The following is a 16,802-nucleotide window of genomic DNA, read 5'->3' as shown; positions in this document are numbered from 1 at the left end:
TACAAAAATATAGCTTTTGGGCCGCATTATATATAAAAAGTACTTCCGCAGGCCGCAATTATTTATTTGTTTCTAGTAATCAATTTAAAACACTTCTTTAAAACAAAAGATGTCATATAATAAGTAGTTGTCCTTTTTTACCACATACTAACAAATTAAGTTGAGCTGAAAAATACCTCGCGGACCGCAGTTTGCCGACCCCTGGTTTAAACTACTTGATATTATTGTTTAATAGTAGTTTCACTAGCTATTTTTAAAAATTTGTTGAGTAGCGTAATTTTAACTATAAAAAAATATTTTATTGGCAAATTTTTTTGAGATCTTTAAAAAAAATATTAATAAATGCTAATAACCACTTTTATAAAATTTTTACCAACATTAACATATGACTTTATTAAGAATATAAAATTTTTAATACAAAAATTTACTATTACAAATAAAAAATATACTTACTGTTTATAACTACATCAATAAAAATTAGTTATACATACCAGTAAAATCAAATATGACACAAAAACTGTTTTATTTTATATTAAATAGTTATTTAAACTTTTCATTTTGATAAAATAATCAAAAAAACTTTAACATATGATAAATTGTTTTATGTAAACATCGTAAAAATTTTAATTTTTTCTCATTTCTTACATCTAGCGAGTTCACTTGTAGATTCAGCTCAATTAATCTTTGACAAAAACTCTTTGCCCACTCAAAAAAATTATATAATCTTGTTAACAAAAAAGTTCAATTTTAATAAATATAATTGCTTTTTAATTTCAAAATTTGTTTATTTTAGCAAAATAGAAGGATAAGTTTTTTTAATTTTTTTTTTTGTTTTTTTGTAAAGTTTAAGGGTGTTTCTATAGCTTGTTTCAAACATAGAAATTAAAAGGAATATATTGGTTCATTAGGTGTTTATTGTAAGACTAGATGGTAACAACATAAATACAGCATAAACAAAAACACCAAACTACAACTTTGTCTAAGTTTATCAAGTGATATTAACTTTCTTAATTAAAATAGAATATCTTACACTAAGTTAATTGTAAAATAGCAAAAAAGCAGATAATTAAACCATTTGCAATCTAGAAAGAATGACAACTGCCGAAGCTGTTTAGAAAAAATCATTAAACTCTATAAAATAACTAACATCTATGTATACATACTTTAGGTCTTTTTATATTTAATTTTTAATCTTCTACGTATTTTTGCTAATTGTCTATCGGGTTCTAAACAAAAAAAAGTTAGCTAGATTTTACGGAAAACTTTAAAACTTACACTTAACGTTATGGATTTAACGGCAAAGAGCATGAAATGTGCACACAACATTTTAGCTTAGTTTAAAACTTTAAATAAAGAACAGATAAATACTAAGATATAAAATAATTAGTCAGTACTAACTTTAAAAAAAGTTTTGGTTTCAACAATATAACCATAGATATTTTAATACTAGGTCGTAAAATGTGTATGTTTTAAGAAGTGTTAAAGTACAAAAAAAATTCAATCTTCTTAAAAAAAATTAGATTGCAACAATGACTCTGTATTATTTTTTGAAAATAAATAAAAAAATTATAAAAAAAATCTGTGCTAATATAATTGTATATACCACTTTTGTTATACAAAACTTAAAAACTTCATAAATCTAAGCAAAATTTAAAAGGTTATTGATTTAATATGTATGTCATATGTGTATGCAACTAAAGTATTTAAATATGAAATATTTCATACACTTAAAAATAAAAAAACATAAAAAATATTAGCTATGTAAAAAGTTTTGTTATATTTATTTTTCTATATAGCTTATTTAGAAATTTTATAACCAAAAGATTCTTCGTGCACCAGGTCCTAGAATCAAACAGTTTGAGTGATTATTTTTCGTTTAAAAAACTTTAGTTAGTTTTAAAAGCTTATTTCTATTTAGTCGTTTAGAAACTTACAATAAACATTAAAAAGGTTTGCCTAAGATTTCTTGATTTTTTTTCAGGTTTTCTGAATTTCTTGAAGGTTTGTTCAATCTAGGTTGTTCCATGTTTTCAGGTTTTTTGGCAACTCTGATAAAATGTTCTTCTTTTCTGCATAGTTAAGACATACCTTTATAATATATTTATTTTAATACGTATTAAAACAAACTTGTTAAAGTTATACTCACTATGAAAGATTTTGCTGTTAAAGATATTTGCATGCAAAAAATTACCCTTGAAAGTCAATAAAAAAGATTAACGAATTTAAGTAAAATGTGATCGTTATGTTGTTTATGAAAGTTTTTTAGAAGTTTAAAGGAAAACTTTGAAAAAAGTAAGTTTTGTACCCAGTTTTAAAATTACAAGTTTTTGTTGTCCATTTACAGTATTGATTTCAATTAAAGATAAAAAAAATGTCTTATTAAATGGGATAAAATTATTAAAATGCTACTTGAAAGTTGTTTTATGATAAATAAATCTATAAATGTTACAAAAATAATTTTATACTACATGATAGATTTTTAATAACTAATCTAAATATCATTATTCATAATTCAAAAGTTGTTTTTGCCTTAATCAAATTCCAGGTATTTTGCCTTAATTGAGAATATTTAGGTTGTTCCATGTTTTCAGGTTTTTTGGCAACTCTGATAAAATGTTCTTCTTTTCTGCATAGTTAAAACATACCTTTATAATATATTTATTTTAATACGTATTAAAACAAACTTGTTAAAGTTATACTCACTATGAAAGATTTCGCTGTTAAAGATATTTGCATGCAAAAAATTAGACTTAAAAATAAATAAAAAAGATTAACAAATTTAAGTAAACTATGATTGTGATATTGTTTATGAAAGCTTTTTAAATTTTTAAAGGAAATCTATGAATAAAAGAAAGTTTTGTACGCATGTAATGACAACTCGAAAAAAACTAAAAGCTTGAAAAAAAATTTAAAAGTTCCAATAAAAATCATAGCTTATTTACTAAACTAATAAATAGTATTTTTGTATTAGTACAATAACTAGTCACTTTATAAAAATCTTAACTTAGTAATTATTAGTCTATTAGTAATTTACTTTAAAGTTATCTACTCAATGCTTGTTTTTACATAAACATCTATATCATACAACAAAACTTTTTTTCCTCCAACATCAAATTTTTTTTGGTATATATTTTTCAAATAAGTAAATGAGCTAATACTTGTTAGACAAAGCTTAAAAAGTAATAAACGGCTATAAAAAATATAGACTTGACCTGGAAATATCGTTAAACTGTTTCAAAGTGGTGTATGATTTGATAACCGAAAAGTTTTTTTGAAAACAAGGTCCTAGGACGCAGTTTTTTGAGCATTTTTTTATTTTGTCGTTCAATAAAAAGACTTGAATACAATAAGGTAGTTAAGAGAATTTTAAAGTAATACTTGAGAAGTTTAAAACACACAAACTAAATAAAGTATGAAGCAAAATTGTGGTTTTAATAACGTTTTGTGTAATAAATTAAAAACTAGTAAAATAAATTAAACAATATAGTTCACTTTATCAATCTTAAACTAGTATAAAAACTTTGTACATTTTACAAACTACTGTACATACTACAAACTATTTTTTAATAAAGACAGTTCAGTGCTTTATAAACTCATACAAAGGAAACATTCTACAAATAATTATACTACAAAAAATAACCTATTGTTAGTACCAAAAAAGTAAAAATATTGCAAAGATAATCAAGCACGGATTAAAAAAATTACATCACTACCAATATAATAGTTAAACAATAGACTAACTTTTCATGTTATATTTGCAAAATTTTTATATAAAAATAATAGTAGCTAGAAACAGTACAAATTTGTACATAAAAGCTTTACAGTTCTTCTTAACAAATACTGTATAAAATACTCTGAATTTTTTTTCTTACATACTTTTTTTATAAAAAAATTTTTAAAGTTGTTCGTCAAAAATTTAAACCAGTTATTTCTTCAGCAGGAATGTATTTAAAACATAAACATATATGCAAAGCACTGGACCTTCTTATAATTTGTTATACTTAATTAAAAGATAGAGAACAAAAGATTAAAAAAGGCTACCGTAAAGTTACAAAATTATAAATATTTTTGTGTTATACACTATTTTATATTGTTACAACTATAATTCTATATAATAATATAAGTAAAACTTTAATTATAGATTAATTAATTAAGTTTAACGATATAATCAGCTTAAAGTTTCCAGAATGCTGGTGGTGCTGTGTGACAAAACACTGGATACTAATTATAGTTTAAATGTTTTGACTTTAAGATTATATTAAAATAATTGTCTTTTCTTTTGAACATTGGTGAATATGGGACTGCGGACCAGTTTAGACATACTTTAACAAATAGTTTTAAAATTTTGGTTTTTATATTCCATTATGCTCCAAAAAATCAAACTTTCTTTGTTAAGCTTTTTCCATCTAAGTTAAATATAGGAGCTTAATTGTTTATTAATTAAAATAGTTGCTTAAACTACATTTTTGAAATACTAAGTAGTCTTCTTTAAAGTTATTTATTAAAGTGGAGTTTTTCAAAATTTGCCAAATTTTCTTTGATGTGCACAGAAGTTTATGAGAAAAGTTTAAAAAAATTATATACTAATTTAAGAATATTATTGCTGATTAATTTTAAATAACTTAAAATTGAAATAGATAATAACAACAAAATAAGAACGTATTTTCAATAATTTTTCTTTTATTGCTTGTAGTTTAGTTTGTTTTGAATTTTTAAGTTATGATATACTGTACAGTTTACGTAGTTTCACGCAATTCAAAAGCCAGCAGAATCTAAATGTGTTGGTCCTACACTTTGATTGAAGTTTGTAAAAATTAGATTCAATTAATCGAAGCTTTAATTGACCAATACAAATTAGTTGGTGGGAAACTAATGTTCTCATTTTAAAACTTCTTTTACATTGATCAATATTAAAAATTCATCGGAATTTTCATTTATTGTTATCAATAAACTCTTCAAAAATAAAATTTATGCACAACAAAGCGATAATCTGGCAAAAAAAATTACACATTTTTAAATAAATGGATTGTAATACTTATCATTCCATTCATAAGGTATTTTGTGAGAGCTTATAAGGATAATTCAATAAACTTAATTCCCTTATTTTTTCTTTTAAATAGTACACAAAACAAAAAAAGATGGAAAAATTATAAGCAATCCTCAATATTTAGCTACGATTTTAGAGTAAAACTTACCAAAGAATCAAAAAGGTCTGTTGAACTTTCTTTGTTGCACTATAACTACTGTATTCCAAAAACAATGTTATAAATATACTTTTTTTTTAATTATTATATAAAAAAAAGTACTTAATTGTTCAATAATGTACACGATTCCTTAAAAAACTACTTTTCAAGTTTATTTCCAGAAAATTAATTTTTATAATCGCTCATAATAATAAAGTTTTAAAACTAAGAAGAGGTATTATAACCCAAGTAAACACCAAGTAACTCATAAAAAAATATCTTTAAAGTAGTGTACTGTTAACTAAAATATTTTTTTTTTATAAAATAGGCCTAAAAGCTATTCAAAACTGCAATTGAAAACTCTATCAATACAGCAATTTTTAGAGTATAAAAAAAATCTTTGCAAAAAATTATGAAACATACTGTAAATTTTATTAGTAAGATTATTTAATTATATCAAAATAACTAATTAGTTCGAATAACTAAAATCATGAATTTGAGTTTTAAAACAATACATATCCTTGCTAATCCGGCCAGTTTAAGTCGAGTAGTAGATCTAATTACTTCTTTTAAAATCAATGTTTTCACTTTGAAATTGATATAAATAAAAAGTAGTATTCGTTAAATTGGTTTTAAACTTTATCAAAGTTTTGTTTCCTTTTTTCTACTTTAATTGTTAGGTTTCTGTGAGTAAATAAATTAAAAAACACTACATTAAAAGAAAATTTACTGTGCGTTTTTTTATAGTCATAACTTTAATAATGTTTAAATATAGAAAATGTTTTGTTCTTACCCGGCCATATTTTCAAAAATGCATATGCTAAATATGACCGGTTTAGCAAGAATGTTTGAAGAAAACCAAACATGTTTACTAACTAATTAAATAACTTAATATTTGTTCAAATGCTATTTAAACAAATTAAATCAGCTTATTACAGTGTATAAAATATTTAAATTGAAGTGTTAATAAAATAATTTCACACTTAACATTACGTAGCTTTAAGTCATAAAGCGTTATTAAAATATAGTTAAATAAAATAACAAATTTATAACCTTGTCTTTTATTTTTACAAAAAAAACAAGTACAAAATATACTTGAAATATACATGCAAATATTAATATAAAATAATAGTTTATTACAATAATTTCATCCTGTCAGATAAAGCAAAACTTTTGTGGTCATTAATATTTAATAGAATGTTTCTTTGAGAAAAACTTACTATTAATTCATTTTTCTAAGTTTAAGCAAAATATGACTGTTTATTTAAATATCTTAAGTTTTAGTTTTCTAAAAGTACAAACTGTATACTTTTGGGAACTAGCTTTTTCAAGCAAATGATTTTATAATGCTGTTAAAAGCAGTTGAAATGAAAGCCATTTTATATTAATTTCCTAGATATGTTGTATATAAATGTGGCTTCTTCACAGAGACCTCTTAATGATTTTTAAATTCAAGGAGGACTGAAGTTCAACCTATAAGATTGTGCTTTGAGTTACCACACTAATTAAATAATACAAAAAAGATGAAAACTTTTTAATGTTTACTTTTCCAAGTTCATCAAACTGTACTCCTTTTCAGTTTTTGACCAACAAAATTTTAATGAATAAAGCAGTGCATATTTTGAAAAATTGAAAAACGAAAAACTTTGTAACAATTTAAAAAAACATAGCACAACATTCAGTCCCCTTTGGCTGTAAGGTCTCTGCTTTAACAGCATATTATGTATTTTCTAAACTCATTACACATATAAGCAAAGTTTTAAATAAATTTCCTAGCGTACGCATACAATTAAAACTCATGATTTCAAAAAATGAAACATATAACATAATTTCAACTTAAAAATCGGATAGTAAAAATGGTCTACTGCATTTGAAATAATACTTCTATAAATAATAAAGCTTTGTTTGCATTACTTTATTATAAAAATTTTTAAATTAAAACATTGCATTTATACAGTTTCAGTAATTAAAGCTATATGCAAAACCCTAGGTAAGTTAAAATCAACAAAAACGTATTTAAACTAGTTTGCAGAGACAAAAAAATTTGCATTACCTAAGTTAATTATCTACTATAATTATAAAATCTAAAAGCAGATTTAAGTAATTAAAACAACAAAAATTCACTAAAAATATTAAATTAACATAAGCAAGAATTTAATTAATTCTAAAATAATTTAAAATTACACGGCTGTGATCGTGCAATGAATAAATTTTTAAGAGACTCCATAAAAATATTCTGTAAGTTCATAAAACAAAAACTTGAATTAACTGTATTCCTAGCTATTCCGAAGATTTCTTTAAACAATCGTCACAGCGGAAAAAAAAGTTAAATTCTCCACTTTTAATTGTTTGAAGTTGTTTTTTCATCATCGAAAGACTCTTGTTCATAACACAATGCCAATGAAATCTCTGAATGCATAATGAACATTTTACCTGTTTGTTGTAAACATACTCTTAAAAAGATGCAACTTTGACCTAAGAGACTTTCTATGCTTTCAGCAACCTTTAGCAATTGAAAGGTCAAATTTTAGCATGCTAACTAAGTCCTGTTTAACGATTTTTATAAGTTATCATGTCAAATGACAATTTCGGAAACGCTGCTCTTCAAGAATATGAAATGAAGACGTGAATGTAGCAGCTTTTTCCATTGCGGAAATAAAAACTAAGTAAATTACCTTGTTGTCGTTTTCAAATGGTTTATAGCATTCCATACAATGATCAACCTCTTCAGCTAAAATGTAAACAAAAGTTATTTTTTGTGACATATTACTGCCCTAACTATTACATAACTAACTAACAATAAAATAAGTTCGCAATTACAAATTATAATAAAGCAGAACTACTATGATAACAATGTAACTGAGTAAAAGATAAATTATAAACTGTTATCAATAATAGTCTTTGACTTTTTCATTCTTTTGAAAGAATGATTCTAAAAAAAGCAAAGAAACAGAGTAATTTTAAAAATATATTTTTATGTATTTTTTAACATAACATATTTAACCAAAATAACTATGGAAACACAAAGTTCAAAATAACATACACTTACAAACACTGTAAAATAACAGTGTTAGCAATTTTTGTATAAAAAAGTAAGTAACTAAAGCTAATATTAACAGATACTTTTCTTAAATAACTAACTTTTTATTTTTAACAAAAACTTTAGGTTGTTGCTAACAAACTCTAATATATTTAACGCTTACAAATATTAAAAAAAATAGAGATAGTAACTTATGTATAGTAAAAATACTAGTTAAGCTAACGTGCATTGATGTTTTTTTTAATATTTCATAATGTACACTAAATAAGAGCCTATACTTGAACACTTCATTAATAAATTAAAACTCACATTCAACGTCGGATTCATCTGAACTGAAAGTCAGTGTCTTTTGTCTTTCTAAACTACTTTTCAAAGTATTACTAACATCTGCGCTTTTCAATAACTTGTTTGTGTCACTGGGCTTTTTAATGATATTACTATGTGATGAGACAACACTTTTTATCTGCTGCTTGGCTTGATTTTTGTTTGATTTAGCAGCTTGACGGACCATTTTGCTCGGAATTTTATCTAATAAAAAGTAGTAAGTAAGAATAAGTTTTAAAGAGACTAAAAAATAATTAGCAAACAAACTTTCTCAAATTCCAGGTTTTTTCAGGTTATTTATGCCTAAATTGTAGAATTCCAGGTAAATAAAGTGGCAACCCTGTAAGTAGCAAACAAAAACAAAATCAGTAAAAGAAAAACTACCACACTTAAAATGGAAAAAAAAAAAGAACTGAGTGGAAATTAGAAATTTAAAAATAATTTACTAAAATTGTAGATAAAATACTCTATAAAACAACAGTTTTTTTAAAACGGTTTAAATGGTCAAGTTTATCCTAAAGATGATACAAAACAGAGTTGCCAAAGTTTTTTGTATTTTTCTTTCAGGTTTTCAGATTTTCTTCCAGTTAAAAAAAAAGATAAAAAAGTATTTTTTTTAAACTGTCTCAAATAGTGTAACAACATTCGAAAAGTAATGTAAAGCTACTTTACATGTGCTTTTTGATGAAAAAAATTCAATGACACACAAAAATATTTTCATCTTTATGATAAACTTTTCGTATCTAATAGAAATTTTGTAACTTCACATGTAAAATACTTTAAAACTCTAGGTTTTTTAAAGATTTTTGTTTAAAAATCAATGTTTTTACGAAGCTTCTCAAATTCCAGGTTTTTACAGTTTTTTTTTTTTTGCCTAAATTGTCAAATTTTTGGTAACCCTGATAAATTAGTTAATTAAGTGGAGTTTTTTTTATAGCTAAAATATTATTTTTTATTTTTAACAAAAACTTTAGGTTGTTGCGAACAAACTCTAATATATTTAACGCTTACAAATATTTAAAAAAATAGAGATAGTAACTTATGTTTAGAAAAATACTAGTTAAGCTAACGTGCATTGATGTTTTTTTTTAAATATTTCATAATTTACACTAAACAAAAGCATTCATTTAATTTTTTATAAATAATCTAAAACTTACATTCATCGCCGGATTCATCTGTACTTAAAGTCAACGTCCTTTTTCGTCCTAAACTATTTTTCAAAGTACTATTAAGACCTGCGTTGTTCATTAGCTTGGTTTTGTCACTGGGCTTTTTGTGAATGTTCTTACTCTGTAATGAGACAACATTCTTTATCTGCTGCTTGGCTTGGTTTTTTAGCAATTCAGAATTTTGATGGACCATTTTGCTAGGTAAATTATCTTGGAAGTTTGCCTTTAAAGATTCTTTGATCGGTTGCTTTCTGTACGGCACATTATTTTTGTTTTCTTGCTTTTTATTTTTGACAACTTCGCGCGCAGTTTGTGAATGATTAACTTGCTTACTTTTATTGGCAGTTTGAGTGCGAGAGGGTACATTAAACGTGTGATTATTGGTTGAAGTTTCTAATATAGATGCAATCGCATCAGAGACTTCATCAAAATTTTCAGACATATCAGCAGCATTGGTGGGTTTCTTGTTCAACAAATTGCCTTGCTTGAAATTCAAAAATTCGTTTTTGTTCTGAAGAGGAGAATTGATAACTCGTTTTGTTGATTTGTTGCAGTTATTCGAGTAACTAGGTCGGATGGATTTTGGTTTATTGTTCAGAAGTGGTTTAGAATTTTTTCTCGAAGTTGATCTAGGAGTTTGTGACAAATTCTTTTTTTTAAATAAATTTTCGGAAAAAGTTTCTTTCACTTTCCTTTTGGGAGCTTCGTCTTCTGAATCGCTCGAATCAGAACTATCAGAACCACTATCTGAACCACTTGAAGAATCAGAACTGGAAGTTGATTCTTTCCTTTTACGATCTGGCACTTTTTCTTTCTTGCTGGTTTCAACTTCGCTGTTTGGCGAGCCACAAGAGCTTTCCGAGTCTGATTTGGCTGGTTGAGCGGTTGAAACTTTAATTTTACTGCTAAACTTTTTACTCTTTACCGCTGAAATGTCTTCCACGTCATAAGTTTGAACGTCGCTGTCATCCGAGCTGCTGTCACTATACCCACTGCCATACCCAGAACTGATGCCATTTGGAGTTTTGCATTTGTTTGATTTTTCATTCAAGGCATTTTTTTGACTCATACAACTGTTTGTCATTGGATATACCATCTTTTCTTTCACACGATCCTCCACTTGTTCAAGCTTCTCGGGAGTATGTTTATCTTCTGTGTTACAATTTTTAGAACTGGGTTTTGCGTTTATATGCTTTGAATCTTGAGTATTACAACACGGAGAACTTTTATTTGCTACTTTTCTTCTGTTAATTTCAGCCAACTGCGAAACCGTGAAACTGTTAAGTGGAGGGCTTTGTTTCACGGGTTGTACTGTGTTGGGTCTCCTCTTCAAAGAATTGCTTCGTTTGAATGCTGAAGGCGTCGTGTCGTCGTTCCTCGGCCAAAGAGGAGAGGTATGCGCACTTTTTGATGGTTTACTGCACATTTGTGTCGGTTTAGAAAGTTTTGCAGTAAAATCAGGATTACTAACAGATTTATGCATGCCCGATAAAGAAGTGGACTTTTTAATTAATTTTTGGTCACCAGTTTTTACCTGTGAATTGTTAAGTTTAAATTTTGGACTACTGTAGCCGCCATCTACTGATTGTACAGGCGAAGGTGTGCCTAAACTATTACATTGAAGAGATATTTTAGCGGCATTAAGAGCTGTTGTTTTATTATCAAGAGGTTTTCCATGATTGCAGGCATACCTACTAGCTTCAGAACTTTCAATTACTGTACATGTTTTATCTTCAATTTTATTTAATTTATTACAATACACTTCATCATCCGAGCTATCTGAAGAGCTACCCGAAGAATTATCTGATAAATTAAACAAACAACGTATTTTTTTAGTGACAGTTTCTTTAGAGCTTTTTATTTGGACTGCAGATTTTTTAACTGACTTTTTAATTGAATTATCACCTTTATTTACCTTGCTTTTGTTTTGGTTATTAGTTTGACTGTTACTGATGTTTTTGTTTAAAATTTGTTTGTTTACTGGTTTTTGTTTATTCTGCTTAACAGCTTTTTTTCTTATCTGTTGTTTCTTTTTACATTTAACATTTTTATTTTCAACAGCAGTCTGATTTTGCTTTAACAAGAAATATGAATTTCTGGACTCTGTAACAACATAAAGTATTTTGATGACTTCTATAATACTACTTAAAATAATAAAATACACGCAAACGTAAACAAAAATAAAAGGATTTGTCCTTAGATTCACTATTTTATTTTTTAATATTTATTTTAAACTAGATTAGAAGTCTAAAATTATATTATTCGTCAAAAAAAACTTTTTTAGGTTTATCAACCAACCCGGTTCATTAAAGTCAATAGTTTTCAGTTCAGTTTCTGATTGCACTTCTTTTTCAGTCGTACTTTTGTTCATCATATGTTTGTCAATTCCGCTTTCTTTTTTCGACTTACGCTTTTTCTCAGCTGGTGGCTTTATAGATCCTAAAATACACAGACTTGAACAATATTGTTCATTCTTTCATTATATTTTTATAAAAGTTTACTGTTTTTAAATAGAAAAAAAAGTTTAAATATACAACGATAAAAAATTTCAGATTTTGTTTAAAACTTAACAATTTTGTATACGAAAATGACTAATGACCGGCTTGCTTATTATTTTTCTTAGTATTTATATCTGGTGAAAATACAGACAAAGCTGAATTTTTAGACGAGCTATTTCCTTCCTCTGCCTTTCCTACTACAGCTCTCCCAGACGACTTATTATTACCTAAAATATCACAACAGAATAAATATGCCAAAAATTTAACTACTTATTTTGAAACTTACAATTTGCCTCAATGTGGTAATTATTATCTCTTGTTAATTGTGGACTTTTAAGCGGTTGTTGAACAGTAGTTATTTTTTTAGATTTTTTCACTTCAATACCAATTGTCTCTTTGACAGTTGCATCTAAAATATTTAAATTTCAGTTGATAATATACTATGTTGTAAGAAGGTAAGCTTTGTTATAAGCAAAGTTTAAAGCAAGGTTATTTTTAAAGTTCACAGACTAAATTTAATATATATAAAGATCATTATAAATTTTGTAAATCAAGCTTACCTAACAATATTTTTTGAAACAATATTGTATAAAGTTTAAAAAACTTATTGATAAGTATATTTACAATAAAACAAAATAATTTTTTATATAATACGTATTTATAAAAATTTAAAAATAGTAGTCTTCAAGTACTCCTACTATTATGAATAATTTTAGTTTTTTATTTAAAGACAAAATGTTAAGTAGTTCCTAAGCACAAAACTAGATCAAAACTAAAAAGATAAATTTTGTAAAAGTTTAGAAAAAATATATATATTTTACTTGTTTTTTTTTAAATAATGAACTTATACGTGTTTCTACAACTTGATAAAGATTTACGCTGAAAATAGTAATAATTAAAAAAAAATTACAAATCATAAACTGTAAGAAAAAAAAAATCTAAATAACAATTCACCTGATTTTTGCGAGGAATTCTGCTCTTGTGTCAAAATAGCATCATTTTCCTCAGCACCATAATCACAAAAACTCTGGTAACCGTTCCCAGCTGAGAACAACCAATAGTTTAAATTGCATACTGGTTGATAAAAATAGTTGAAAAAAAAACTTACGTTGAATGCAGTCGAAACCTTTAAATTCTAGGTCTTCGTTCAAGTCCGTGTTACTCTCATACTCCACACTGACAGGCTTATTGTAGGTGGAACTGTAAGGATCTTGCCAAAAATCGCTGACTTCATTGCTGTTTAGTTTGAACAGAGGGACATAGTCCATCATGAAGTCTTCTTCGGTGGCATCAACGTAAAAATTTGGAGATGAAGGAAATGTTGTTTTTTCAATTTCTTTTTGTGCAACAGGCGTTAGCTGGTTGTTGTAGGTAAGTGTAACATCTGTTTCCAAACTGCTTTCAACATTTTCCATCCGGTTTTCATTGCAATCATCGCCTGGTTTTAAAAACTAATATTAACAATATATATTTGTTTCAACTCCCTTGAGTTTTAAATTCTAGTTACAAACTTGATTATTATACCAGAAAATAGTTTTTTAATAGTATTGCACTTATACATAAAAATGAGGAAATATTGCAACTTAGAACACGGTAAAAAATAAACGCAAAACTTTTAAGGCTACTTACCCTATCTGGATTAACCTAGTCTAAATAAATCAAATATTATTAATTATTTTCTATTCTTTAAACATAAGTGAGGGTTATAATAGAAATTTCCTTAAGAATATACATTATATTGAATTTATCATAATGGATAAACTAGTAAACGTAAAATTTTAGTTTGTTTTTTAACTTATCTTAATAGTTTGAACCTAAAATAAAGAACATTTTTTGACAATTATATCACTTTTAAAATCCTAGAGAAAACTTGTTCAAGAAAAAAAAATCAAGACTAAGATATTCCATGATAGTAAAATAATATCTTACAGATACAATATTTTATTTTTGTAATAGCTAACCTATTTTTTTTTACTTATTTAAGTTTTTTAAAGCGTCAACAAACATATTAAAATAAAACTTATTTCAAATTGTGGCAGATGATGAAAACTTAGATTGTACTTTTTAATTTAATGTAAGTATTAAAACTATAGAAAAATAACTTATGAAAATATTTAAAAGATACTTAAAAATGTAGTTTATAAAAAAAAGGATATAAAAACTATATGGCAAAAAAACTGACCAGAAGTTTCATTTAAAACAGGAGAATTGATGTTGCAATCAACTTCATTGAAATCCATGACCTTATTTTTGATATTTTTTTCTTCTTCTAGTTGATAAGCAACTAATTCAACAGTTTTTTGCTTCTTCTTAGAAAGTTTGTTAACATTTTTGACACTCAATCTCTCACTTTTATTTTCTTTTACTATATGTTGAGTGTTAACTGAGTTAAAACATTCCCATTGATTTCTTTTCTTAGCAATTTTCAACTTTAAGGCTGGCTTTTGATTTGATGACTCAACAATGTTTTGTTGACTCTTTTCATTTGTACCTTCGTTGAAATTGCTTTCTGCGACCTGAACAGAAATTTTTTCATTAGAAATACTTGTTGCATTTCTCAAAGTACCACCATTATCAAAAAATTTGCTACTATCAACAGAGACAATTTTCTTCTTTGATTTTTTAACATCATTGGTGCTTCTTAAGTTTAACTTCAATTTAATTCCTGAGTTGCAGTTTTTGTTTCCTTTATTATGTTTTGAGGAATTGACATCTTTTGTAGTTTTTTTGTTGGTTTTTAAAGACAAACCTACATCCTGACTAGACAATTCTTTCACCAAGGGTATTTTAGCATTACTTAAATCCTTAAAAGTAACTGGAGTTTCAACAAAAGCAGCTTTTTCATTTTTACTTGGCTTTTCACCAAATATACTCACCATAAAGTTACTTTCTTTAATTTTAGGAGTTTTAGTCTTTCCTTGTATTTCAGCCAAAAACTTATTTGTTTTCTTTTCATCTTCAGTTGATCTTCTCTTTTTTTCAAATTGAAAAGAACTATTAGAAATACCCCTCTTACCAAGGTTACTTTTTGGACTATGCTTTATACTGTCTGGTGATCGGTCAATTTTTTGTTTTGCTTTGTTGTTACCAAAAGATGATTTAACCGGCGTATCTTTAACTTTATTTCTAGGCATATATGGGTTTGATAATTTATTTTTTTCTTTATTGGAATTTGGCTTTTTTATGAATTTTTCTTTTTTTCTAGGCCTATCTAAAACTGTTTTTCTAGTTAGACCATTTGCATATGGATTTGTAAATCTGGGCTTTTTAGTTACATTATTTGTTTGTGAAGATTCCTTTTTACTTAAGTCATACATTTTACTTTTTACACTTTTTTTAAATTGTTTTGTTTTGACATAACTGCAACTAGGTAAACTAACCATTCTATTTTATCAAACTATTATAAACAAATCTAAGAGAAATATTCTATTATTTATTGATTTCTTAAATTTGTAGCATTCTCTGTGGTATTTCGATTAAAATATCACAGAAGTTTAAGTTTAATTTTCCTATATAAAATAAAATTTATAAACAAAAATTAAACAGTGTGAGTTACTAAAAATAATCACTTTTTAACATAAAAATAAAGAAAAAAGTTTCTAAATTAATTAAGAAAAAAACATGAATAACATAAACTTTTATATATATACTTTTAATAATTTAGTATAAGATATGCTAACAATATAAGCATAGCAAATTTATTGCAACAGAATTAATTTATTTTTTTAAAGTTCTTTAAAAAAAATTAATTCTATTAATTTTTTGGTTTATATTTAGCAAAAGCAAATTTTTATACAAATTATTGATAACATGTGTAATTCTAAACTTTAAATGTTGATAAGTACGAAACAAATGACAAGTATTTTATAGTGTATGCTAATTATTATTTGTTGAAGTTTTTTTAAACTAACACAATATATATTTTATTAATCCATAAATTGAAGAAACTTCAATGATACAAATATAATTAATTGTGTGTGACCTAATGCTTTTTGAAGTATTTTTAACAATTTTATCCATTTTAGACTTGTTGTTAATAATATGAAAACGAAAAATTTTTGACAAGTAGCAAACAAATATAAATCCTATTTTTTAGACTAAAACTTTTGTCTAAATAAATTATAAGAAAACCCTGAGAAACCCAAAAATGTTATAACTTTGAAAATATACATAACTTTGTTTAATTAAAGTTTGTATTATTTACAAGACATCTTAATTACAACTAATTTTTGAATGTTTTAGATTTATAAAATTTAATAACTTGAAATTATAACAACATAGAAGAAAAAAAATTTAATTCTTCTTAAGAATCTGTCAGCAATAACAAGTATAAAACTTTAAATTTATCAAAACTTAAACACATTTTCGAAAGCAATTTTCATAAGTAGGCAATATTACCCCTCTAGGAGCGGAGAAACTAATTAGTTAGTAAACTAGTAAAAGGATGATATTTAATAAATAAGATTGATTATTTTTTACTTTTGTGAAAGGAGCGTTTATAAAAATTAGTTTGAGAAACCCTGCTCTAAAGTCTTAAAATAAGAAGTAATAACAGGACTGCTATTCTTTGATACAAAAAGTCAGCTTG

At 25.6% G+C, this 16,802-nt stretch overlaps 1 protein-coding gene across 1 annotated transcript; it reads right to left on the bottom strand.

Annotated features, from left to right (window-relative positions):
- Positions 1–7,296: 7,296 nt before the first annotated feature.
- LOC145835522 (uncharacterized) lies at positions 7,297–15,619 on the bottom strand. The gene is made up of 10 exons (XM_082943166.1): positions 14,397–15,619; positions 13,323–13,652; positions 13,169–13,258; positions 12,501–12,623; positions 12,316–12,441; positions 12,015–12,155; positions 9,705–11,819; positions 8,533–8,751; positions 7,859–7,914; positions 7,297–7,616 (listed from the first exon to the last, which is right to left on the bottom strand). Exons 1-10 carry the CDS (start codon positions 15,595–15,597, stop codon positions 7,464–7,466), a joined length of 4,554 nt encoding a protein of 1,517 aa, XP_082799292.1. The 5' UTR covers positions 15,598–15,619; the 3' UTR covers positions 7,297–7,463.
- Between the last annotated feature and the right edge of the window lie 1,183 nt (positions 15,620–16,802).

The sequence above is a fragment of the Thalia democratica genome, chromosome 5 (genome assembly GCF_965202585.1).
Source record: "Thalia democratica chromosome 5, ktThaDemo2.hap1.1, whole genome shotgun sequence".
NCBI classification, from domain to species: Eukaryota; Metazoa; Chordata; class Thaliacea; order Salpida; family Salpidae; genus Thalia; species Thalia democratica.
The sequence above is the reverse complement of the archived record's forward strand: the minus strand, read 5'-3'. Positions and strand labels throughout refer to the sequence as shown.